Here is a 27,997-nt window from a genome sequence, read left to right as displayed (position 1 = left end):
ATCAAAAGTTTATTACTGCAATCAATCAAAGATGATTTGCATATATCAATAAAAAAAGATTTGTGCTCCATACCTCTCAGGCTTTTCTATTCTGTCTCCAGTACCAAAATCTGTCAGTTAACTTTTGCTTTAATGTAATTTGACCTTTAAATATATTCCTGGGAGAATTCTCCTAAAGCAGTCAATACAATGTTTGCAATATCACATTCAGTAAATAGTAACATTATCTATAATTTTCCTTTCCCAGATATCTTCACAGGATCTTCAAATGGAAGTATTAGGAACAAATTTGGTTTTCTGAAGGGCAGCAACTGATCCCATGTTCAGTTACTAACCTTATGTAATCTAGAAGTAATACCCATACCGGTAGTAGATCTAGAAGTACAATTTACTGGTAGTTTACTAAGTGCACACCTCAAATAAAATTAACTGCTTATCAAGCCAGGTCCTAGAGATTTCATTATGTGCCATCAACTTAGTATTGACTCTGAGTGACCACACACACATCATTTTTCTCCACAACAATCTGCCCCTAGCCTGGTCTCTCAGGTCTTCCAGTGGACCATCCAGCACTACTGTAACTGAGTCTAATCACTTTACTGCTGTTTTTCCCTTTGCTTCCATCTTTCTCAAGCATCAGAATTTCCTCTAGAGAGTTAGATCTTTACATCATGTGTCTGGAGTAGGATAATTTGAGTGTGCTCATTTGATGAGAACTCTTGTGTTCATTTGTTCAGTGATCCATTTGGTTTTGTTTTCCCCCTTGTATGTCCACAGTATATTTCAGGAGTCTTCCACAATACAAAACTTCAAAAGTACCAATAGTCTTTCCATTTTCAAAATTCAACTTCTCTTTTCATATTTCAGAGAATACAATTGTTTATACCATTTTGATATAAACACATCACAACATCTGAATGTCTTTTCCAAGATCTTCATAAATCAGTCTACAGCACGGGTGTCAAATTTGTGGCGTCATCTTGCCATCACATGACATTTTGCAACACTTTTCCCATTCGTGGAGCTGGGATGTGCGTGGTCTGCTTGTGACACATCCAGCCCATGGACCCGCCAGTTTGACATCCCTGGTCTACAGCATATTTCTTAACAACTAGTTCCTTTACTGTTGATGTTGATCATAAAAGAAAGAAGCTCTTTGATATCAGTTATACAACTGCTATTAATTAAACTACTAATTAAGCAATAAACATGATTTATAAATGACAATGGTTTGATTCACACAATATACTAATCCAAAACACATTAGTGTTTAGCACAGTACATGAATAATCACAAAAAATTAAAGTTGAAGGCATGTTTAGAACATTTTAATATATATTTATATAAAGGAAACACATTATACCACAATAGGCAACAAGTCCAAAAGCAAACTTATTCTTATTCCAAATTTGCCACACTTTTAGTAATCTTATTCTACAGAAATACATACACCCACAAACAACTATAAGAAGTTTCCAAGTAACACCAGAACAATCCTTAAATGTCCTGTCCCGGCCATGGAAATTGGACACGCATGTAAGTTTTATATTTTTTCTAAAAAGGTCTCTAAACAGAACTTTAATGGCAGAAAGGATTGGACAAACTATCATAATCCCTCATACCCAAAATACCTAGCCCACAAAGATTCAACCATCTTAGATTAGAATTCAAATTGTAAACAAGGTACTAGAGCAGTGGGTCTCAACCTTCCTAATGCTACGACCCTTTAATACAGTTCCTCATGTTGTGGTGACCCCCAACCATAAAATTATTTTGTTTTCCGTTTTTTTCCAAAAATATGTGTTTTCCAAAGATCTTAGGCGACCCCTGTGAAAGGGTCGTTCGACCTCCAAAGGAGTCCCGACCCACAGGTTGAGAACCACTGTACTAAAGGGTCAATTAAATATAGCATGAAGGCCCAGGGTTACCATTTGAGAGGGTAGGCTCTTAAGGAGTTCAGGAATACAGTGGTGAGGTAAATGGAGAATTGTTGCCAATGGATTTGTCAGGTGCACGGCTCCTCTCATACAGAAGTAGCATGATCCGGATTTGTTCCATTGAGGGGGTTGAGGTTCTTTCTGGCCAACAGTCTTCTTGAGTGCCTTTGATCAGCCCTCCTCTTTTCAAATTGGGAGATGCTAGTTCCACCTCTTCATCGTCTGAGGCCAGGGATAGCTGCCTCTCCTGGTTTCTAAGCAACGCTTGCTTTTCCTGCCTGATTCTTCCAGCTGAATCCCCTCAGGCTGCTGACCCTCCCGTAACTCCTCTTCATCTTCAGAGTCTGAGCTGGCCATAACACTAAGTGTAGCAAGTAATCAATAACTCACACAATAGTTCTATTTATTCTAGTCCTCTTTTGAAATTAGCAGCCAATCAACTTAAAATAAGTCATTGCAATGAGACAACTCTGATGGGGGGAGGAGTATGAAAGTCATAATTTACCTAATCACCTTAGGTATTACAATAGGTTCCTAATAGTTCACCTACAACACAAGTCATGAACTATGCTTTCCAAGAATTAGTGGCTCAAATTTAGCCAAAACCTGCTGTATGATGGCTTAATACAAGGTTTGAACTCGTCAGTGATGATTCACACAAGTTTAGTAAATTACCTCATAAGGTTGTAGGGAAAAGATAAAATAACAATTTCATTGTTAAGGTTTAAAATAAATTTTACAACTTTTAAAAATAAAACAATAGATTAACAATTTGTAGCGCAAAGTGTCAATTAAACATCCCATCTCACAGTGTCAGGGCATGGTTTCTTCAACTCTCCTCTGCAATAGTATCCTCCAAGAGATTTTCTCCTATCCTGATGCTGCAAAAGGCACTGAAAACCTAATTATTGAAGGTGCCTAGCAGAGCTTGGGATGGTAGAGGAAATGAATTAATTACTTTAAAAAATAAAACACCATGGGATTGCATAAGGCCACTCAGTAGGCTACCTGCAGCCTGCAAGTCTTCTTTTTTTAAAATCTATATCAGACATGAATTGAAAATGCCAGAAAATGTGGGGAAAGCTTCGGATTACTACACTATTCTTAGTAGAGGTATGCAAAACACTTTAAATTTGAACTTTTGAATTTAAAACCTTTTTTGTAATTCAAACTATTTCAAATTTGAAACCCCTATTTTGTGTCCATTTTATATACTGTTCTGAGTGAAAAACAGGTTGTACTGAAACAGCTCTGTTTTGACTTTAAAAGATTCCATATTTGCTTGAGAAGTCCAAAGTTATAAACATAGTTCATGTCATGCTGTCAAAATAGTGACATCTTGATCACAAAAAGGAGTATTTTGTATTCAAAATTTTCTGCACATATCTGGTTCTTCCTAGTTAAGGGAATATTAGTTTCCTTCCAAATTGGACAGTGTACTGAAAACACCAGAATGGAAGGCTTATAAACAGAATCAAATATATCTGCAATGGAAAACTGACACCCACTATTGATGGACTATGCCTAGATCTCTCCTGAACACTTAACATCACATAATAAGGTATTTTTCCTACTTCTGTAAATCCCACTCTTATGGAGAAACACTTTAAATTACCCAGGGAACTATGAAAAAATCCCACTTGAATATTGTCCCAAAATCAAATGTTAAAGGAACATACTATGGTATTTTAAAAGCATTTTTATCAAAAACACCAGTGAGAACTAATTCGAGTTGCTAAGTATACCGTTTACTTAATGAATGACAATATACTGCCTATGATAGTATATTGCCTATCTGTTTCATTAAAGGCAAAGATAAGGTCTCCTAACACTTCCATGTAGTTTTCCTGGCAACCATATGAAACTGGTTTACTTTTAAATTCTAAAGTGACTTCACAGATTAGCCTATGCCTTTGGTACTTCCTGGTGATTTCCCATCCTAGAATTATCCTAGTCCAATCCTGCTTAGCTTTTTGACAATAGCCAAGATCAGCCAGGCAATGGGTTCAATGGCAAATCAAAATAACAAAGGATCGTGTATACTTTTCTCTACTTCTCAGTGTTGTCATTCTATAATCATAACTAATTTGAATTAAAATTAAAATGAGGAGAACTAATTTCAGGTTCACTTTGAAAAAGAACTGAACCTCAAGTACCGCATTTATCGGAGTATAAGACACACCAAGGTTTTGAAGAGGCAAATTTTTAAAAAGTAGGTAGGTAGAGGGATAGAAGAGAGAGAAAGAGAGAAATACAGTAGGTAGGTAGGGAGAGAGAGAGTAGTTAGGTAGATAAAGGGATAGATAGATGATAGATAGATAGATAGATAGATAGATAGATAGATAGATAGATAGACAGACAGACAGACAGACAGAAATAGAGAAACACAGTAGGTAGGTAGGGTGAGAGAGAGAAATACAGTAGTTAGGAAGAGAGAGTGAGTAGGTAGGTTGGTAGGTAGGTAGAGGGGGAGAGAGAGAGAGAAATACAGTAGATAGGTACGGAGAGAGAGAGTAGGTAGGTAGGTAGGTGCGTAGGTGGGGGGAGAAAATACAATAGGTAGTTAGGGAGAGAGAGAGTAGGTTGGTAGCTAGAGAAAGAGAGAGAGAGAGAAATACAGTAGGGAGAGAGGGCAGGAGAGAGTAGGTAGGTAGGTAGATGTTTCCAGGTGTATTTATCTATGTGCTAGAGAAGGAAATCACTGACAATCTGCAGCACCCAAGACTTTGTTTCTGCTGGCACAGCACTTGATCAATCTAATTCTCATCAATCACTCTAACTAAAGAGCTTTCCGAAAGGAGGAAAAAAAAAGTTTTTGCACTCTGCAAACCTCGTGAAAACGGGCCTATTTGTTTTTTTTTTTTAAAAAGGCATGAACAGCCTTTGGGGGGCTTGCAGAGTTCTCCTGGGGAGTGGGGGGGGGGGCAAAATGAGCAAAAATGACCCGTTTTTTGTGAAAACGGGCCCATTTTTTGTCAAGAAAAATTGCATGCATAGCCTTCTGGAGGCTTATGGAGTGCTGCTGGGGGATGTGGGGAGCAAAATTGAGCAAAAAAAGCCCATTTTGTGCTCATTTCTGCCCTCCCCAACCCGCAGGAGCTCTCTAAAAGCCTCCTATAAGCTATGCAGGGCCATTTTGGTGAAGGGGCGGGGCTTCTGGAGGCAAAAAATGCTGTATTCGATGTATAAGACGCACCCAGATTTTCAGCCTCTTTTTTTTTGAGGGAAAAAGGTGTGTCTTATACTCCTAAAAATATGGTAACCTAAATTTTAAAATCTCTCTCTTAACTTTATTACCCACTGTCCTCACTCAGTTCTTTCAAGGATTAAATGTCCTTTCTTAATAAAGAGGAGAAATCTATTCCAGAGGCTCTCAACCTTTTGGGCAACAGGGACCAGTTCCGGGGAGAGAGGTTTTTCCACGGAGTGGAGAGGGCATGCTGCCTGCATCCCATGGATGTGGCTTTGCCTGTTTGCATGGACCAGTTACTGGCATGCAGTGGACCAGGGGCTGGGAACTCCTGATTTATTCTATTAATTTCTCCATTTAATACCAATTCTGCCATAGTTTTTCTAGAGAGACAATCTTAAACAATCTACTCCTGAATATATTTGTGTAATGATTTTTATGCCATCCAATTTTAAATGTCCTTGAAGTGGTTTACAAACATGAACAAATCTCAGCTCTTGAACAAGACTGAGAATAAGTAAAAGGGAGAAAAGAGATAAAGATAATCTAATCACATTCAAAAACACACTATACACACACATAGAAACATTAGTATCTCAGGTAAGTATTGTAAATTGCCTGAATATAACTTCATACAGTCCAACTTTTCTTTGATCTACATCATACATCATTCTGCCCATTAGAGAGGGTGAAATGAGGGCAAGGTAATGTATACTAGGAGGAAGTGTTTAGGAATCAAATAAGAACAAAAAAGATTCTTATTTTTCATCCGAGTTCTCTTTTACAGGGGAAAAAAAATAACTGCCTGAATACTAAGTTATAATTTACATTCAAGCAACCAGAATGCCTATCTTCAGTCAACCATAATGCTTGAAAATGAGAGATAAGTACACAAAGGAAATAACCCTGATGTTTTATAAATACTCCTGAAGGACCTTTGAATGTTATCAGACACAAACATTCATTCATGTATGCATTATATAATAATCCTTAAAAATTATAAAATTTTGTCTTCTATGGGGAAGTCTTATCCAACTTTATCCTCTCAATAGCAAACCTGGAAAACAGACTGGGTGGAATGCAAATGAGTCTTAGCTGCTTGTATGAATAGCTTTTATGGCACATAAAATCAACTACAGGTGATCCTTGCTTATCAATCATTTGTTCAGTTACTTTCCAAAGTTACAATGATGCCAAATGAATAGTATTTATTTATTTTTATTTATTTATTTATTTCTTGGATTTCTAGACCGCCCCCTCTCCCAGGAAGGGACTCGGGGCGGTGTACAGTCAATGCAGATAAAAATACAATCATAAAACACTTAAATACATTTGGATGGGGAGGTAGGCTGTACAAGAAATAAATATCTAAAACCCTAAAAAACATCCCCAATTAAAAACCCAAACCCCATTAAAATAAATCCCCGGGAGATAAAACTAAGAGAGTGCCAGGCCAGCTGATTGAAATAGGTGAGTCTTTAACTTTTGACGGAAGGAACGGAGGTCGGTGGTAGTTCAAATGTCGGTGGGGAGGTCATTCCAGAGGGTTGGGCCCATCACAGAGAAGGACCTACTCCTAGGTGTCGCCCGCTGGCATTGCCTAGCGGACGGCACCAGGAGCAGTCCCTCCCTGTGTGAGCGGATAGGTCGCAGGGACGTGTGTGGTAGGATGCGATCCTGCAGATAACTAGGTCCTATGCCATGGAGCGCTTTAAAGATGGTAATCAATACCTTGAAACGCACCCGAAAGGCCACAGGTAGCCAGTGCAGCTCGCGCAGGAGAGGTGTTACGTGGGAGTAACGTGTACTCCCCATGATAACCCGCGCGGCTGCGTTCTGAACTAGCTGCAGTCTCCGGATGCGTCCCAAGGGAAGCCCCATGTAGAGGGCATTGCAGTAGTCGAGGCGAGACGTCACCAGCGCATGAGTGACCGTGCGCAGGGCACTCCGGTCCAGTAGGGAGCGCAATTGGCGCACCAGGCGAACCTGGTGGAACGCCCCCCTTGCCACGGCTGCCACATGGTCCTCCATTGACAGCCGGGCATCAAGGAGGACTCCCAAATTGCGCGCCCGCTCCACAGGGGACAGTTGTTCACCCCCTATGGCCAGCGATGGTGTCAGCTGGCTGAACCGAGGTGCCGGTACCCACAGCCACTCGGTCTTGGAGATACAAGTGGTAGTTTTCGTGATCAAAATTGGCAGCCTTTCCATATATTTACTGCATGGTGTGCTTCAACTCCTCCTACCTGCCTATCTCCCCACAATATGTTCACCCCTTCGGCTGTCCTGTGCTCTGCTGCCGCTGCCTATCCCACATGGAGGCATGCCAAAGGGCCAACAGTTGCAACCACACCTTGTCGGCAGCAGGAGGAAGAAGACATCAAAAGTGAGCTGGGGGGGGGCATAGGGAAGCAGGACTAAATAATGGCACGGAGTGGAGGGCAGCCAAATGGACAGAGAAGGGGGAAGGGTAGATAGGCAAATAGGGAGAGATGGACAAGAAGGCTCAGCGGGGCAGCTCTCTTCATCTGCTTAAGAGAGCTCAATGGGTCTTGTTTGTTTGTTTTATTGGATTTATATGCCGCCCTTCTCCCAAAGGACTCAGGGCGGCGTACAACATTAAAAAACACATATCACAAAAGTTGGGTCAAGTTAGGAAGACGGACAGAGCTGGCAGTTTGCACAGGGTAGGAAAAGAATGAGGTCCTCACCTAACTACCACAACCAAGACTACCAGAAGTGTCCTCATAGGTCATATGGTCATGTGGTATTTTGCCCAATGACCACTTTGCTTTGCAACAGAAATTCCCAGTCCCAATTAGAGTCATTATAAAATATAATGACTGTAGAAGAGCAAGTGCTTTTCTGATATTTTTCTCATTGCACTATTTAAAAAAAAATACATTTTGAAGTGTGAAGGAATCTGCTATTCCTTTCACATGTAACTGATAAAACAGAATGAGATGCCTATTCATGTTTGTATCATATTTAACTAATAAAATTAATGAGAGAGGGGGAAGCAGGAATAAGCACATTTTATAAGCAGGTAGCTCAAATTTAAAATCCAGTGGTTTCAAAATGAAAGCAAAACACAAATGCTTTAAGAAAAGAATCTTCCTTTTTCTTCAAAATGGATACATTGTGAAGTTATTATTGTTGCTGGATATAATGTAAATATGTGTACAGAACATATTGCCACCTAAAGATAGAGAGCAAAGGGTAGCAATTAGTGAACACAAAGGTGTGGTATACCATTCTGTTTTTTCCACTTCCTTGTAATGAGTTGCAATATATAACCAGTCATACTCAGTTTTGTCCTCACCCTATCTTACTTCCTTAGTGATCTAGTTTTGATTGAAAGGCCAATGAGTGTCAAACCTTTGCCTTGGGCAAAAATCCATGAAAATGCATGAATCACACTCACTGTTGTTAAAGAAACTAATTTTCAATAGTGAAACTTTAAATTTGTAAGGAATGCTAGAATGGTATGCCAGATGGTATGTTTTGCAGGCTCCAACTTTTGTTTGAGAAGTAGCCATTCTTTAAAATGTGTTTTTGTATACTAATCCCTTGATTAAATCTGCACTCTGGATTACTATTTAGAAAGATATTTTTCAAGTCCCATACAAGTGAGCACAATGATACAAGCTATTCTACTGAAAACCAATCTACAAACTGTTTGGGACCAGAATACCTAAACAAACAAAAATCTGCTCACTCCTTTGGGATCCGCCCACCTATCATAATAAGAATGAATGAGCCTCCAGTATGTCCCACCTCTACTATATTCTATACTACAGATGTCAAAAAGATCTATAGAATCTACAGGCTTCTATATTACATCTTTTAGGGAATGTAAAAGCCCCCCCCAAAAAAAAATCATTTGCTTATTTAATTAACATATTTTTATGGCCACCATGTTAACCATTTAACTCTGGGCAGCTTATAAAACATAATAAAATACCACATCAAAGCCTTATAGCAACATCACATTAAAAATTGAGGCTCCTCACATATTTAACAGCATAAAACAGAACACATGTTTGGGATTCACTAATATCATGGCTTTGTGCAGTTTCCCCACCCCCATTTTTGGGACGCATATGCAATGGGAAAGAAGATATACAGTACATAGAGAGGCTGGAAACACAAGGTGTGGTGGGGTGAATTAATTTTTAGAGAATTCCTGAAGCTTCCACTTTTTCCTCAATTCAGTAAGAGCCCTGGTGGTTAGAATGCAATATTGCAGGCAAACTTTGCCCACAGCCTGGAGTTTGATCCTGATGGGACTCAAAGTTGACTCAGCTTTTGATCCTTCCAAGGTTGGCAAAATTGTTGGCAGCAATATGCAATAATGTTTACACTGTAAAATGCCCAGAGAATGTCCTACAGTATGATGGGGCAGTGTATAAGTCTAAGTGCTGTCACTATTGCATTTCCACAATGAATGTCGCAAGAGCAGTGAGTTATGAGGAGGGTAGCAGTGCCCATAAGGAGTTGAGTCACTATCAACATTTAATTGGACTGTGGCAACAGGATCAGACAAGCTGGCAATGGGAGTGAACCTGACAAGATTCTAGCTTTATGTGTTAAAACAGACATGGAATGGATAAGGAATCAATTTCATATTAATCTGATACCCGACACAATGGCTAGTACCAAAGGGAAGTCCAATGGTTTCATTGGGGGGGGGGTATATACAAAATTAATTTATTGTTTCAAGGAGCAAATTTTTAGAAGCCCTAGTAGAATATTGATGAATTAATTTTTTTAAATGTTGGCTTACAGACGTTTCAAGTTATCTCTTTTAGTGAGATCATGACAAATGCATTTCTAGTTAATAAGGTTTTACAGATTCAGCAGTAAATAATGCATTCCAATTGAATAAACTTAATATTTTACTGAAATTACTGATTAACCATTTGTAATACAATGTATACCTTCTGAGATTTCTGGCTGAAATGACTGTTACGGATATTTTAAAAATACATTAAAAATGAAACTGTTGCATAGATTGTTTATATTCTTAGAGATAACAGTTATCTGACTAGAAAGAACAAACAAACTTTATTTTACCAATAGTATTGGTCTCTGGATGTAGTTTAGTGATAAAACCCAAAGTTCACATGCAGAAAGTATAAAACACTTCCAAGTCAAAGCGCTAACTTCATGAGCACATTGTATAAACCACTTGGTAACAAAGACAACGTGAAACAGTATTTCCAAGTATATTTCATTAATGCTGTCTTCGTCTTTATAAGCAATAGGAGACTCATATTTGTTCAAAGGAAATTATTTCCGGGCAGCACATGTTTTAATAGGAATGTACACAACAAAGATTTCCCTTTCTACAATTATTGTGTACAGTATCTTTTTTGCTGTAAAGAAATTTTAAAGTGAAAACAGGATAATTTTTATATATTTTCCCTCAAATATCAAGAGCAAGATCAGTGTAAACGATATACAAAACCACAAGAGTATTAAAAATCAGTGCATATCTATCTTTAACACCTTTTCCCCAAGAAATTATTTATATTCATGTTTCTAAACAATTAACTTCAACCAGTTGTCACTCAGTTTAGACTTCATAGGTTGAGCATAACATTGTAGTTAACTTTTGTTCAATGTCTTTAATATACCGTGTTTCCCCGAAATTACGACATGTCCTGATAATAAGACCATGCCATATTTTTCCTGTGGGCAAAAATGTACGCCCTCCCCCAATAATAACCCCCCTGGACAACCCCCCTCCAGCCAGGCAGAGCTCCACTCACCAACCTAGCGATATCCCGAAGGCGCAAAGCCGCAGGAGCCAGGGGGGGCAAAGGCGCTCACATTGCTTGATGCCTTTGGGATATCGCTAGGTTGGTGAGTGGCGCTGTGCCCAGCTGGAGCGGGGGGTTGCCGGGCAGCTGCTCCCATGAGCAGCCGTCCGGCAACGCCCCTTTTCAGCCGGGCAGAGCACCATTCACCGACCCAGTAATCTCCCAAAGGCACTAAGCCGCGTGGCGCTCTGCCTGGCTGAAGAGGTTGCACAAGCATTTGTTTGCCTCCAGCTCACGTGCTTCCCAGCCTCACCATGCCCAGCTCTCCCTGGAGAGCTGGGCCAGGGCACCGCTGCCGCAGCCCCGCTACTACCATGCTCCAAGCATAACCGGCTTCCAAACTCCGGAGATCAATAGTAATAGTATTGGTCGCTGGATGTAGTTTAGTGATAAACTACATCTCTTTAGATGTAGTTTAGTGATAAACTACGTTTAGTGATAAACTATGTTTAGTGATAAACTACATCTCTTACCAATAGTAGAGAGTCTTCCCGCAGCCAGCCCACAACCATTGAGCATAGTCCCAGAGCGGCCGCTGCCGGAAGACTCGGCAGCGGATCTCCGGAATTTGGAAGCCGGTTATGTTCCGAGCATGGTGGCGGCAGCAGCAGCAGGGTTGCAGCGGCGGCGCCCTGGCCCAGCCCTGCAGAGAGAGCTGGCCATGGTGAGGCTGGGAGGTACACGAGCTGGAGGCAGAACAAGTGCTCGCACAACCTCTCTTTCCAGCCGGGCAGAGCACCACGCATTTAGCGCCTTTGGGATATTACTAGGTCGGTGAGTGGCGCTCTGCCTGGCTAGAAAGGGGGGTTGCCGGGCAGCTGCTCATGAGCATGGTCACCTCATGGCGGTTTTGTTGCACAGCTGCGACAGCACAACAAAGCCGTTTGCCCCTGAGGCTGTGCCCGGCTCTTCGGGTGCCCACCCGCAAGAGAGCAGCCACCCGGCAACCCCAAACCAATAAACCCCTTCCCCAATAATAAGGCCCAAGCAAAATTGGGGGGGGGGGGTCAAAAGAAAATAAGACCCTGTCTTATTTTCGGGGAAACACGGTATACTTGACAGTTATTAAAAGGGGTTTTTTTGCAAAGCAAATGTGCAAAATGGAAAATGGAACTGATTTACCAGTTTATACACAATAAGAAAGATACAAAGAAATTATCTTTATTGTTCTCAAATTGACATAACATTAGGTTAATATGAAACTAAAACACCATAGTCAGCTGAGCAGCCAGAAATGATACTCCTCTATAAGTAGAGTTTCTTTTTTATTTTTCATACTTTTAATATTCTTTGGAATTGATTTCAAAAGCCAGAATCTGTGGAAGTAAAAAGTCATTCATTTTCAATAGGTAATAATGAAAATGAAGAATTGCTGTGACTAAGCGTTTTGTACTCTTGTGGTCAAGAACATGGAAAATGTGCTACATCCAACAGTAGGAGTACAGATGTAAAAATTATAGCATCCCTCAGTAGAATGGATTCCCCCTACACTGCTCTGCCAAAATCTATTATGTTCTAGAATACATTTTGAGACATTAAGGATCAACAGACTAGACAAATATAGTAGCTAAGGTGTTGAGGTAAAACCAGGGAGACCCAGATTAAAATGCACTGCCTGCCATGGAATCTTACTGGATTAATTTGGACTCGTAAATTGTTCTCATTCCAACTACGTCATGGGGTATGGGGAAAAATTAAAGGAGGCAGCACTATGTATGTCTTGAGCTCCTAGAGAAAAGATGGGATATAAATGTAACAGACAAATATTAATCTGCTAACGCTGCAAGACAGTGACTGTACTTTGGAGACCTTGGTACTCTCTGAGCTTGATAGTTTGCTTGCAGATGTTTCATTACTCAATTGCCGTGTTTCCCCGAAAATAAGACAGAGTCTTATTTTATTTTGACCCACGAAATATGGCCTTGGTCTTATTATCAGGGGGGGTGCCTTATTATTTTGGGGATGCAGGAGGCAGCAAGCATGGGACTGCATGTCCTGTCGTCCCCATTGCCTCCCCTCCCTGTTCTTTGCGCTGGCCGAGCGGCTGGCCAGCACTGCTCTGACGTGTCCTAACACCGCCCTGCATCAGGTTGGGCTTTCTTTGCGAGGGGGACAATCTGGGGAGTGAGAGATTTAGGAAGCCTGGGTTGACGTGGGGCAGTTTCTCCAGTGAAGCGTCTGATTCATCCCCAGGGGTGAGCGTTTTGCCTCCACTCTGCCCTGGCTTGGAAGCTGCAGAGGAAGCCTGCCATGCCCGGCGATGGGGGGAGAAGAGGCGACAAGAGAAGCCACATTTCGCTCCACACCTCTCACTTCTCCTCCACCCCACCTGCCACCCCTCTCGCTAAAGAGACGGTGGGGAAGGGAAGCAGCCTGGATTCTGTTAGCATTGGGGTGGGGTGGGAGGAGTTGGGCTGCGAGACACGCGTCCTACCCAAGACTTGCAGCTCTGTCGTGTTTCTCGCTCTTTTGTCCAGGGAACCACCCTGTAAAAAAAAATCTCAAGAGTTCAACTTCTCTGCAAGTCTTGGGTAGGACGCATGTCTCACAGCCCAACTCCTCCCACCCCGCCCCAATGCTAACAGAATCCAGGCTGCTTCCCTTCCCCACCATCTCTTTAGTGAGATGGGTGGCAGGTTGGGTGGGGGAGAAGAGGTGTGGAGCAAGATGTGGCTCCTCTTGCTGTCACTTCTCCCCCCCCCCCCACTGGGCATGGCAGGCTTCCTCTGCAGCTTCCAAGCCAGGGCAGAGATATGACGAAAGGTGAAACATTCACCCCTGGGGATGAATCAGATGTTTCACTGGAGAAACAGACCCACGCCAGCCCAGGCTTCCTAAATCTCTTGCTCCCCAGATCGTCCGACTTGCAAAGAAAGCCCAACCTGATGCAGATACCGCCTCCAGCCACCTCTTCATCCCGGTGAAACTACGTTTTGAAAGGATGATTTGCAGGGGGAGATTTCCTGCACATTGGCAGCGGCGTCTCCTCACAGGACTTCTCCCAATGTCCTAGGTGCGAAGCAACATCCCATAAAGGAAGGCATGGAAATCCATACAACTGGGGATGTCGGAAGAAGCCTTGTGACAAGACGCCGCTGCCGATGTGCAGGAAATTTCCCCCCTCCACCTTCAGATAGTCTTGTGGGCTGGCCGGAGAGGTCTTCAATGAACTTTGCTCTGTCTGTGTCTCTGCAGGCAGCAGTGTCGGCAGCATCTCCTCACAGGGCTCATTCTTCCTTCTCTCTGGCTGATTCTCAAATATTTTCAAGCGAAACACTGCCAAGAGAGGGAAGTATATCTTCGCACTCCCTTGCCAAACTTTGCGTGTAGGCATAACGTTTCACAAAGCTCCTTAATCCGCGGCTGCTATCTCCCTCGCTTTGTGTTTCTTATACACATACCGACATATCCACCCTTCCTGGGAATGCCATTTCCCACTCCCAAGATTCCGTTTCCAAGGAAAGAAGAGCACTGGGGCCACACTGGACATTCCCCCCTGCCCTGACTCCTGTCAGCCTCAACTTTGGTCCTGAAACCCTGTGGGTCATTTCTCTACTTGAGCTCAGCCGAAGGGGGGCTGAGAGCAAGGGCGAGATAAAGCTGATTGCTCCCCCTTTGCCTCCTCTCCCAAAAGTAGTCTCGGGCGCAGCCACTTTTCCAGCAGGAGACTCAAGCCGGCCTTCCAAAGGGTACTGTAGAAGCAGCTATCCACAATTTTTTTACCCTTATTTTGTCCCGATCCACGTGGCTCACTGGGCCACGTTGGTCGGGACAAAATAATGATTAATAAATAAATAATGAGTATCCTTTGGAAGGCCGGTGCAAGGCACGTGGGGTGCATCGCTTGGCCTCCTGCTGCTTTTGTGGCAGTAATTGATGGCAAAAGCACCCCCACTTGCTGGAGGCCACGGCCTGAGCAGCACCCGCAAATCAGCTGTTTTTTGAATGGCAGCTGGATCGGCTCAACTTATCCGATTAAGGAGCTGAGAAGCGCTGAGGTGACCAGGGAAAGGAAGGGCTTCCTCCTGTACTTGCCACGGCACCCTTTCACTAGGGCTTATTTTCAGGGGGGGCGTATATTTACACCCACCTCAAAAACCAGGCAAAAACTAGGCCTGGGCTTATTAGCAGGACATGTCGTATTTTCGGGGAAACACGGTAGGCAACATCATCATTACAAATGAAAGTGAGGTTTGCTCCCTGTTTATACACTATGGCTTGGTCCTGCCACTATTGATGGAAGTTGATTTTTCTCCCTCAAGAAGGTCCTTGTTTACAGTATTGTTTTCTGTTTAATTATTTGTCTGGATTTTATACTAGGAATAAGATTTTTTTGCATCTGAAGTTTGTTGCTGGCAAGGTTGTGTTCTGTTCTTTTTGTTTCCTTCTTAGCACTTAGCATTTGAGGGATAATGTCTTTGAGGAGACACTGGAAAACACAAAGGTAAAGATATAAAAGGCATTTAAGGGAAATGGCAAAAAGGATGCAGATTTGATAAATATTAAGGGAAGTGCATAATAAGAAGAAAACCAAAGCTGTGGGAAACCAGGAAAATGAAAGGCCTGCTTTCAAGATTCTTTCTTTAGAATGGTTGGCATGACCTTTAAACAGTATAGTTCAAAAGAAATTACAGAAACAGGGAGGCTTGAATATTTAAAAGTCTTAACTGAAATTGAGAAACTTGTACAAAACTCAACATTTGTTGGGCTTATTTACAAGTTAATGAAATAAATTTAGAAACCAAGAAAGTAATAGACTTTTATGATTGAATGGATGCAGAAATTAAATGTACAATAATAGAAATATCAAGAGAAGATAAATATTAAATCTACTATGAATATTACACTAAGAGAAAGCCAGTATAAAAAGTTTGACCATTGGTATATTACCCCACTGCTTACTATTAAGATAGTTATAGGTAGTCCTTGACATTCAGTGAATGATAGCAGCATTGCAAAAAAGATGATGTATGATCGATCCTCACACTTCGCATCACAGGAAACCCCCCCCCCCATGGTCATATGATCAAAATTCAAGCCCTTGGCAACTGGCATGAATTTACAAGGGTTGTAGTGTTTCATTTTCAATCTTCTCAGTCAATTTCCAACAAGTAAAGTCAATAGGGGAAGTTGGACTCACTTAACAACCACATTATTCACTTTTGGTTAAAAAAAGATTGAAAATGCACTTTTGTTGCCTAGCAACAAAAATTCTAGTTCCAATTTTGATCATAAATAAAAGATTACCTACCCGTAACTCATTTTCTAATAACTTTTGGAATGCAACATTCAGACTATCGTTTTCATATTTGCTGACAATACTATAAACTCCAACAAATTAGATTTCTGCTAGGTGGTGACACATATCAGTAAATTCCTTGAGTATCTTTAAATATCCTAACCCTATTCCTTGGATGAAATTTATCTTAGTATTATTCAAAGCATATAAATATTCTTGACTATGTTATACAAGGCATAGCCATATATAATCTACAAAACTATCTTAAAACTAATTCCAACTATCTGTCACAACTATTTTGCTATTCAGTTAGCTACTGTCAAGCTTTACCTAGGAACAACTAAACTATCACTGAAATTTGCATTACTGTTTAATTATACATGTGCAGGCATTTGGGAACATTCCTAGCAGGGAAAGTTAATACAAATTTTTGCATCAACTGTAAATAGATTTTGTCTTTCAGATCTGGCTAAAGTACTGATGTTTCAGGCAGTTATGAAGCCATTTGAAATAACAATTCAAACAGGTACCTATAATGTGAATTTTGATCACTGTATGCCCATGATGGTGAAACTATGGCAAGCGTGCCACAGGTGGCATGTGGAGCCATTTGTTAGGGTACGTGAGGTACTGCCCAATCAGCTGGCCAGCACGTATGTGCGCTTTGGCCATCTGACTACGGCCTTCTTTTGAGGCTGTTTTTTGCCCTCCAGAGGCCTCCTTGAAGCCTCCGGAGTGCGAAAAACTGGCCCTTCAGGCAAACTGGAAGTCACCATCCCCAAACTTCTGGGTTCCCCATAGGTCCATTTTTTTGCCCTCTGGAGCCTTTAGGGGCCTTCAGGAGGCTTCCCTGAGGCTCCAGAGGGCAAAAACTGCCCCTACAAGCAAACTGGAAGTGACTTCCGGTTTGTCCGTAGGCCCGTTTTTTGCCCTCCGGAGCCTTCAGGGAAGCTCCTGAGGCCTCCAGAGGAAGTCCTGGGGGAGCGGGGGAGGATGTTTTCACCCTCCCCAGGCTCCTAGAAAGCCTCTGGAGCCTAGGGAGGGCGAAAAAACCACACTAAAAGTGGAGGGAGTTGTTGGTCACGTGCGCATGCGAGCGGGGTGGTGGTGTCAAACACATAGCGTTATGAGAGCCAAAAAAGGTTCGCCATCACTGCTGTATGCCATAATAATAACATTTTAACAACCTTGAATATCAGCTCCTTCAAAGGAATATTTTTAAAGGTTCAGTTACATAATAAAACATCTCTATATTCATTTATATTGAAAGATTTAAACATGTAATTTATGATATTTCTGAAAAAGCAAAGATAATATTTTGGAGAAGGTTCAACAGCTTGGTGAAAATAAATACACACTTTGTAAGATATTGAAATATATGAGGTAATGTCTTAATTTTCATTTTATAACGGCCCTTGAGAAATGAAACAGTTTTGGACAGCCCAATATTATTATGTAAATCCTTGGAAAATAGCATCCTAAAGCATTTGTCTCTCAAACCCCCTTTCTTTCAGACAAAATTCTGTTTGCCAATTTGACTACAGTTTGCTTTAAAAGGGATTTCACTTATTTCGGTGATCAAATTAATAGTGTACCCCTAGATCTAACATCATACTTGATACACAAGCTGTCATAGCTGCTAAAAGTAGCTTTAACACTCTATGCATTGCAGTCTTACTACAAAATCAGACCTAGGCTCTATTATTCCTGTTCTATTCATGCACAGAATAGGCTACTGTAAAGTTCTTTACTTGGGATTGCTTTTAAAGATAGTTCTGGAACAAATGAACAAAATGCAACCATCAGAAACCTTGACAGTGCTTTCAATAATCAGAGCACATTGTGTTTCAGCTGAATCAGTTATTTATCCATTACAAAACTCATTTATCCATTTTAAAGATGGAAGTGGGCCAAGACCAATGTCCTTTTATACACTCCCTTCATCTGTATGAACATGCCCAGCTTTAAGATTAGAACTGAAAGGGATATACACAGAAGACCGGATAGTGACAGAACATTGGAATATCTTTTCTAAGAGATTTGGCAGGGTCCCACTTGTTTTGATTTCATAGTGGTTGTTAGAAAATCTTTATTGAGATAAGCAGTTGATGTGAAATGCCTGGCTATTATTAAGGACTTAAATAGATTCATCATGTTGTCTATTTCTTCCTGCTATTTAGTTTTTATTAATTGCATGTGATAATAAAGCAACAAAAAGGTTGATTTCTGGTCTATTAAACAGTATCAAATGAAAGTATGATATTGCACCATACTTTACATTTATTTATAAAACTCTTATTAGCATGACTAAAGAATAATTTGTTGCAATACACAATTGTAGAAGTGTGCATCACTTGGATCAAAAGCAAGCAAGAGTGCTTCAGAGCCATGTGAACACCCTTGCTATAATATCAGATAACATCTTAAAACAGGCCTAGCGAGGGTATCAGTGCTACCTCCAAGACATCCTTCTCCAATCCTTCTCCAATTCAGGTCTAAATGCAGCGCATCTTTAGTCAGTTGTCTAAAGAAGGGAAAGTTAAAGGAATACATTGCACAAATGTAATAATAATTCTGTTAGGGCTTGTTGATGTGCTTTTCATGCTCTTCTCAAAAGTATTCCTTTAAATCCATTTATATGGACAGAAAATCAAGTATGGTCCAATGTAAATAGATTTGAAGAAAAGATTGTGAAGTATAAATTGTTAAAAAAAAATCCAACCAAATCAGATGCAATTACTTATTCAGTAGTATACTAAGGTAAATTTAATTCAGTAAACCTATTTGCACACTGAAAACTACAATTAGAAAACAAGCATTGTTCTTCATCCTGCATTTACATATTCTTCAGGCAAAACCAACTTCTATGTTCAAAGCACCATTCTTGGATTAAGAAATACTAGTTAGTCATACCATTATTGTTATAGGTGTATACAATATTACCATCACATCTAAAAATGCAGTACCAAAACTAGTTACATCAACTGTTTCCCAAGACAGAAAAAAGATAAAGATGAAATAGACGACATGCCACAGCATAGTTGATATTCAAATTCCCCACTAAACCCAAAAGGAGAATATGTTCTTAAAATGTATATATATAATAATTCTCTCTTAACAGGTTTTTTTAATTTGCCACTTTTATATTTAACCTTCTTAGGGTTCTAGAATTTTATATGTTATATTGAATGGCTCTTTGCTATATAATGCTTTACTAATGGAGTTTGAGGTTTACTCTAGTTTAAATGCATTGTTGAAAATATGTTTAACAGCCCTGAATATCATTCTTTACCACATGGGAAATTATGACATTCAAGCTTACCAATGCTTTTGCATAATTTCTACTCTAGTATCATGTTAGTTTGCATACATTAGCAGACTTTAATATTATTGATCATCTGCACAATCAGTTATATTTAACACTAAACACAAATCATAATATAATAAATATTTTATTTGCAAGAAGATAGCTATTGTTAAGTTAATGATATAATTAATTTTGTAAATTCTTTTTTATACTCTTAATTTCTAAAGCTTATAGCACTACATTAAATAAACACTGGCTAGAAATTTTGATTATTGTGCTATTCTGAGACACTTTCTTTTGTGCAGGACTTTGGATCTGAGTCTTTTCCTATAATCCCTTGCTTTTCCTATAAAGCCTTTGCTTTGATCAAGCTTTTTATCTATATTTGCCTATAATGTTTCTTCTCTTATCTATGTTATACTCCTTCCTCCTAGCCAGGTTAACCCTCATCACTAGATATCTGTGGTTGTTGAGAATGTTCTTGTACTTATTAGCTGCTCCTTAGAAGAACTGTATCTTTTCCTATGCAGGCTCCAGAACATATACGCTTAATTAAGGAGACTTAAATCGGTAGTCAGACATTTTATTTCTTCAGTAGCTTGTTCTGACCATCTGATTTTGAGACTATTTTAAAGGTAAAATGAGTTTCTTTAATAATGCAATCACAATACACTGTTTTGCATAGTATCCACAGACACTTAAGATAACAACAACTTAAATATATACTATTTCCTGACCATAAGAAACTGAGATAGATTTATTATTACAGCATGGCAGTTATAGGTGAATGTTATTGCAACATAGAAAAATGAAGTTTTGAAATTACTTATGTCAAATGCACCTCAAAACAGAAATAAAGGCAATGGTAATTATATTCCATAGAAGCTTCTGCCTTGTGGAACACTTTTGAGATCCAGCAGGCTCCCCACACTTTTAGCCTTCTAAAAATTGGTGAAGAGCTGGCTTTTTCCCTAGGCTCTGGAACAATAAGGTTGGAACCTGGGCAATGGGTATAGTTATGGATTAGGTCCCTGGTTTTGCTTGATATCTTTTGTTTCTTTCCTTTTTGAAATGGTTTTATTGTTTGCGCTTTTATCACTGTTGTAACCTACCCAGAGTTATGCCCTACAAGTTGGACAGCTATATAAATTATTTAAATAAATAAAGAGAGTTCAGAAATGTGAAAAATAAAATAAATAAAATAAAATAGACACGAAGGAAAAGAACTCTTTCAGATCCAAATCCTGGAAACCAGAGGTATCTATATTGCATCTAAAGCATCAAGAAATGCTGTGGCTCATAAGGTTAGAATGCTGAGCTGACAATTGGCAGCCTTGTGTTCGAGACCAGTTGCCAATGCAAAGCAGGGTGAGCTCCCATCACATGCTCCAGCTCCCCCGACCCAACGGTTCAAAAATAGACAAGTGACTGCAAGTAGATAAATGGATACCACTTTGGTGGGCAGTTTCACAAAAGGAGCCCCCAACTGGGTGTTTTCCGGGCAACAGTGATATCACTGGCAAATCTTTTCACCACAGAAACACTTTGGTGTTTCCAATATGCAAGTATTAATACCTCCAATACACCCTTGTCCAATTCAGATACTAAATATTTTACTTCTGTACAATTGTGTATTTTAATGTCTTAATTCTTAGCAAAGGAATTCATACTAATGACTATGTCATTGGTCATGTGAATAGTTTTCTAAACTTGAGTGTACTAATATTTTCATCTTTCCTTTCAAATGTGATATCTATATCCAGTTATCCACCATTCACTACAAAAGTGCTTTTATTTCGAATTCTGCTTCTCTAAACTAAAATTGGCTATTATTTAGTTTATAGTTCAGTCATGGACTATATGAAACTGTATATGAAACTGATTTGTACTGAATTAGGCTATTAAATCATTTTGCTTAGAATGTTTGGAATCTTCTAAATCCAAGCCATGTACTCTTTACAAACCAATCAAACTTTCCCACTGCTTGTACCTTGGCAAAAGTTCCTGCAACAAATATTGGCATCAACATATGAATTAATGTTCAACTATTTCCTAATTCTTGTATAATACAACTCAAATTAAATAGCATGAATATTTTTTCAAGGAAAGAAATAATAGTGGTCATGGCAGTGGCTAAATAGCTATGATAGTAACAAGGCAGTATATCAAAAAAGTTCAGGATTCTGAACTATTTAGCATTTACTTTTTGTCTCATAAATACTTGTAATATAATAGACAGCTGTACAATAGCTTGGTCACTTTTAAAACAAATTCTTGTTTAAATATTAAGGAACTGATCTAAATATATTTTTTCTAACAGAGGTGCAATTATTCTTTCAATTGTTTGAAAACAACACTCAAAGCTCATGCATATCTCTGCCAATAATGAAATCGAACTAGTCCAATATCAGCATTCAGCTTATAAGCATAAAATCAAAATTAGAAAGTATTTGTTACTAGAAATGAATGTTTTTGTCATCCAATACAAATTAAATCTCCAATGGAACACAGTAATTTATATACGTCAACTGCTTATATACTGTAAATATATTTTTTAAAAACCACCATGATTACAGTATTACTTTATATCTGCCACAAACTAATCAATTCTATGAGCTTTCAAAGTAGATGACAGGTAGTGTTCAATTATTCAGTTAAAGGGCTTATTGATGTCTATAGATGACTGCAGGAAGTGAATCCTCTTAGTAGGTTAATGTAAAACAAAAAGCACTGGTCCATTCAGAAATTGAGAACCAGATGTTCAACACATTTTAGTGTTGTACTAAGTATCATTAAGAGGAAGTAAAAGATTCCTCATTGCTTATATTCATATGTATCTCTTCCTGGAGATTTTTTTTTAAAAAAACTCTTGTAATAAAATGGGTAAACCCTAATCACGCCTAACTGAAAGGGAAGTAGGTTTATATAGAAAGTTTAATTAGAGTTAAATTAATAATTAACCTTACATGCTGTAATACAGTAAATGTATTGTAGTTTTGAGTTCCAAAATACATAGTTTCATGTACCATGTCATTATTTTACTTTCTATACAGTTTAATAAGCATAGCATATTCTTAAATTATAGCTATTAATCTGCAGCTACATTTTGTAAAACCATGTGTTATATTTTGTGCTAGTCAGTGGTGAAAAATGTGTGGATTGAATTCACAAAACAAAGACAACATCAGAAATACTCCATTAATCAGTAATCCACCAATTAAAAAAGCATTTGGGAACTGAATGTTAAGCTGATATATTTCAAAATCATGCCTCTTTCCAGGTATACTTTTTAATTTAACCGCTCTCTTCTCCCACCCCACCCTCTTCTAAGAATATTTTGGAAGTTTATATGGAACTCAAAGCTTTTACCTAACCTTTGAGGTTAGGAGTAACCTAACTTCTCAAAAGAGAAGCTGTGTAAGAATTCTATTTAGATTGCCAAAACTCTGAACAGCGGAAAAAGAAAACAGAACATCCACACAACATCTTTCAAAAATATTTCATCAAAAACTGCTTGACCACTCCACCCAATACAACAGCCACTATGGAGGACAAACAAACAGAAGACTAGCAGAGCTCATCCATGAGCACCAATCAGCAGTCAGAAGACATGATGAAAACTCCTTAATTTCACAACATATGGACAGACTTAACCATAGTTTCAACTGGGAAATGGTGACCATCCTAGACCATGCCAGGTTCAAAAAACACTAGTAATTCCTGGAAGCTTGGCACTTTGACAAATCTACAGTCAAAGCCATATACAGTCACCCAGACATAAACAACATCTATATACTGTGCAAAAGAAACAATCAACAAACCAAAAAGGGAACAAAAACATCTCCCCAACAGCAATCAATACTCAGATGAGCACAGATTAACACCAAGATTAACATCAGAGCAACAATCAAGCAGTAAACAATACCCCAATCTAGGAACTGCCAAACAAGCTAACAGAAAACAGCCCAACCAAAAAATCATCAAGACCATTCCCACCAACACTGAGAGGACACTAAAATATAAATTGAGAGCAAGCTCCACTCCTTACTAGCACTAATGTTACCTAGTTTGGGTGATGAAATGTCTACAAGGAAACAATCAAGCTCAGGGAGCACTAAAAACCCATCACTCAAAGGTCTTGTTCAGAGTTTTCTTTTCCTTTCTTGATCTATATACTTGTAATGGAAATCTTTTAAAAAAACAAAGTTCAGAAAGGAATGGAGAGGTGCAAGCATCCGTCTTCCTTCCCTTCCACCTCATTGTTGCACTGGATTTCTTGGAACCTCCAATATTACAGCAAACCAAGAAGGTACATTGTATTCCTCAGTTACTCAAAGTAACACTGACTCCAAATTCTTCATTTAAATTAATTCTAGCTTTGAATTCATCCCACATCTCTTCTAATAGTCCATCTGGTTGTGCTATTAATAGAATCTAATCCACCCCCTCCCCCCATATTAGTCAGGATGACGGTCTGAACTGTCACCTTCAGGATATGAAAACTTCCTTCCTTACAGCTTTGAATATAAAAGTGTCTTCTGACTTTTCTTCACTGTTCATTTCAGATAAATACAGTATTTCTGTAAGAGCTGTCTGGGATGTATTGATTAGTCCCATTTTCTTAAATTGACAACAATGTGCAATTTCTTTCACAAAGTCTGCAATTTGTTTTCTAATGTATAGTACTTGTAGACTGAGTTTCCTATTTCTCTTTTGTGATCAGTAGTGTCTGGAGCTATTCCATATGTTGACAATTCCTACCCTGAAATAGTGTCTGCTCTGATTTTGCAGAAACAGCATCTCTTTCATTCACATCCTGTTCTCCTTAATTCACCTTTAACCAATACAATTCTATTCTAACTTTCTCCTTTTTTTCTAAGTTAGACTAGCAAAACCCATAATTCAAAGTGAATTCATACCATATTACAATACAATACAATAGCAGAGTTGGATGGTACCTTGGAGGTCTTCTAGTCCAGCCCCCTGCCTAGGCAGGAAACCCTATACCGTTCCAGACAAATGGCTATCCAACATCTTCTTAAAGATTTCCAGTGTTGGGGCATTCACAACTTCTGGAGGCAAGCTGTTCCATTGAATATTTGTTCTAACTGTCAGGAAATTTCTCTTCAGTTCTAAGTTGCTTCTCTCCTTGGTTAGTTTCCACCCATTGCTTCTCAGGTGCCTTGGAGAATAGTTTGAATAGTTATCCCTCTTCTTTGAGATATTGGAACACTGCTATCATGTCTCCCCCTAGTCCTTCTTTTCATTAAACTAGACATACCCAGTTCCTGCAACCGTTCTTCAAATTTTTGTCTCCAGTCTCCTAATATTCTTCCTATTCATCCGGCTACATATGAATTCATGCAACTCCTCTTTCTGCAACTGTAGATCGTTATGAATGATTATTTTAAAACAATGCTCTCCTAGCTTGGATAATACTTTGGCTCTTCTGCCTTCTTTGTAATTCAAATGCACTCAATGTACATCAGTCATATCACTGAGTGAGGACGCTTTCCTTCATCCTCATTGTTGCCCCTCCCAAAGTCTCATAAGAGACATTTCTCACCAGAAATGTCCATGTAAAGCTCTGTAAAAGCTTTTAGGGCAGAAATTGTGCTCTCTTTGTTCACCATTGCCACTTTATTGCTTAAGTTTCTGTTCCAATCCCTTACCATCGCAGTCTCCTAAAAAATGAATTAATCCTCTGATGATTCAGGTAATAATCCTCACTTCTCCTGCTACTTCGGCCAATTTGACAGGGGATGCGCTCTTTTTCCCCCATCCTCCTGTTAATTAACCCAGCAATTCTTCCTTCTCACCTCCCCCAAGCACTTATCAGCCAGACCCACCGTTATTATTATCCCCATCTGTAGACCCATCTCTGTCTCAGATTTCCACGAACTCCCCAACCCGATCATCTCAAACTCCTGTTCAAGTGGGCGCTCCCGCTTTCTATCGCCCTACAAAAACAGGCATCGTACCCATTGCTTACTACTCGGAAGCAAGTGGCCCGGAGTTCGGCCGGGGGCGACCAGAGAGTTAACCTCACCCCACACCCCCAGTTCGCCTAAACCAAACCGACCCAGCGATCCAGCAAGATTCCCAACCCGTTTCCCTTACCCTCCCCCAGGCCTCCTCTTCCTCACCCCACTCGAGGAAGTCGGAGACGAGCCTGTCCCTGCGAAGCGGCGAGTCGCGGCTGCACTCGGTGTAGAGCCCGACCAGGAGATCCAGCAGCCCCTCGACGCTCAGGACGCTTTCGTTGCGACGGGGCCCATCCAAGAGCAGCTGCTCCAGCTTCTTCAACCGCACCTTGGCCGACATGGTGGCGGCGGCGGCTGAGGAGAGCGAGCTGAGCGACTGGTCGGTCAAGGCAGGAGGGAGAGGCCGAGCGAGGCGGAGAGGGAAGGCGAGGAGGAGGAGGAGGAAAGAGCCGCCGCCTCAGGCTCCGGGCAGCAGCGGTGGCGGCGAAGGCATCCGCCTATCCAGGCGCTCCCTCCTCAACGCCTTGCGACGGGCCCTGGGCCCGGCAAGACTAGGGGCTGCTTCGCCTCCACGCTACGCCCACATTTCGCGAGGCCTTTCCAAAGAGCAGCTCTTGCAGCAGACTCCGTTCCAGGCCCGGCTGGTCCATCGGTTGGTCCCTCCCCTTCGGACCCGCCCTCTCACTTCGCCTGGCAACGGCTGAGGAGGAGGAGGAGGAGGACGACGACGAACATGAAGTCCCGGCTTTCAGTAGCGACGGTCGCCGCTGGGAAGGCGGTGCGGCAAAGTCATGCCGGTGGTCAAAGCAGCCCCCGCCCCCTCCTCTCCCCCCCCCCCAAAGCAGGCCGCCTCTTCTCAACTCAGCCCCGCTTCTCTCCCGTCCCCGCCCCCCCGCCCCGCCCCGCCCCGCCCCGCCCTCTCTGGCGCTTGGGAGCAGGACGGAAGGCGCTGGGCGACGGCCCTGGAAAAGTGGCCCGAGAAGAAGCCGGAAGGACTTGGTCCTCGCCTCTTGCCGTAGTTCCTAAGGAAACGCTCCCGCTGGCTCTGAGCATCCGGGCAACAGGAAGCTCGGAGAGGAGGGAGGAGATCCGCGATTGGAAGGCCGGGAAGAAAAAAGCTTTTCGGCAGATTCGCGAGTTGCGCAACCTACGAAGCCCCCGGGAGCAAAACAAACCGGCCGCTTTCTCGTCACGTATCCAAAACCCTTCCCTTTGCCAAGTGGATTGAAACAAGCGAGGCACCGGAATTCCCGTCAGCAGATTCCTGGCTCCCACGCCCCAAATGCTTTAGATTTGTTATAACTTCCTACTCGTTCCTGATAAGGGCATCCCGTTCATAAGGACGGGGTTAAATCCAAGCGATTGGGTAAATTTAGCAAATATTCGTTTAGAATAGAATACTCCAGAGGTCGGTGCGAACATAGACCTGATCTTTTTATTGTATTTAATCTTTATAATAAAGATAATCTTTATTATTGTATTTTATATTATTGTTGTTGGTTGCGAAGTCGTGTCCGACCCATGATGACCCCATGGACAACGTTCCTCCAGGCCTTCCTGTCCTCTACCATCCTCTGGAGTCCATTTAAGCTTACGCCTACTGCTTCAGTGACTCCATCCAGCACCTCATTCTCTGTCATTCCTTTCTTCTTTTACCTTCAATTGTTACCTGCATTAGGCTCTTCTCCAGTGAGTCCTTCCTTCTCATTAGGTGGCCAAAGTATTTGAGTTTCATCTTCAGGATCTGGCCTTTTAAAGAGCAATCAGGGTTGATCTCCTCTAGGATTGACTGGTTTGATCGCTTGCAGTCCAAGGGACTCGCCAGGAGTCAAAAGGCCTCAATTTTTTGGCCCTCATCCTTATGGTCCAACTTTCACAGCCATACATTGCAACTGGGAAAACCATAGTCTTGACCATACACACTTTTGTTGGCAGGGTGATGTCTCTGCTTTTTAGTGTGCTGTCTAGATTTGCCATAGCTTTCTTCCCCATGACAAGCGTCTTTTAATTTCTTGGGTGCAGTCCCCATCTGTGGTGATCTTGGAGCCAGGAAAATAAAATCTGTCGCTACCTCCATTTCTTCCCCATCTATTTGCCAGACATTGAGTGGGTAGAATGCCATGATCTTAGTTTTCTTAATGTTGACTTTCAAAGCAACTTTTGCACTGTCCTCCTTCACCCACATCAAAAGGCTCTTTAGCTCCTCTTCACTTTCTGCCATTAGAAAGAAACATACATATATATGTATGTATGTATATATATACATACATACAGTATTTGTCAAAGCACCTGGTATGCCCAAATATGGGAGGGAACATACTGCTTCCCTTATGCCTTTCAGCTCCAGGAGCCTCCAGGCAGAAAAACTATTTTGTGTTGCATTTCTGCTGATAAATAAATGAAAGAATACTAGTATAGATCCCTCCCATATTTAGGCATTCAAGGTGCTTTGACAAAACTGTCCAATCTCTTTTAAGAAGGCAAGCCATTCCACCAGCTGATCATTCTCACTGTC

General features: G+C 40.8%; 1 protein-coding gene across 1 annotated transcript in view; it reads right to left on the bottom strand.

The window, feature by feature from the left end:
* The window catches only part of CDC42BPB (CDC42 binding protein kinase beta), a 106,479-nt gene extending 80,208 nt beyond the window's left edge, over positions 1-26,271 (bottom strand). The window contains exon 1 of the mRNA XM_081938095.1: positions 25,645-26,271. Coding sequence (XP_081794221.1) covers positions 25,645-25,822 — 178 coding nt within the window. The 5' untranslated portion in view covers positions 25,823-26,271. The remainder of the gene's footprint in view (positions 1-25,644) is intronic.
* Positions 26,272-27,997: the final 1,726 nt, after the last annotated feature.

This window comes from Natrix helvetica (assembly GCF_964273705.1).
Source record: "Natrix helvetica genome assembly, chromosome: 1".
NCBI classification, from domain to species: domain Eukaryota; kingdom Metazoa; phylum Chordata; class Lepidosauria; order Squamata; family Natricidae; genus Natrix; species Natrix helvetica.
Note: the sequence above shows the minus strand (reverse complement) of the source record. Positions and strands in the feature narration are given on the sequence as shown.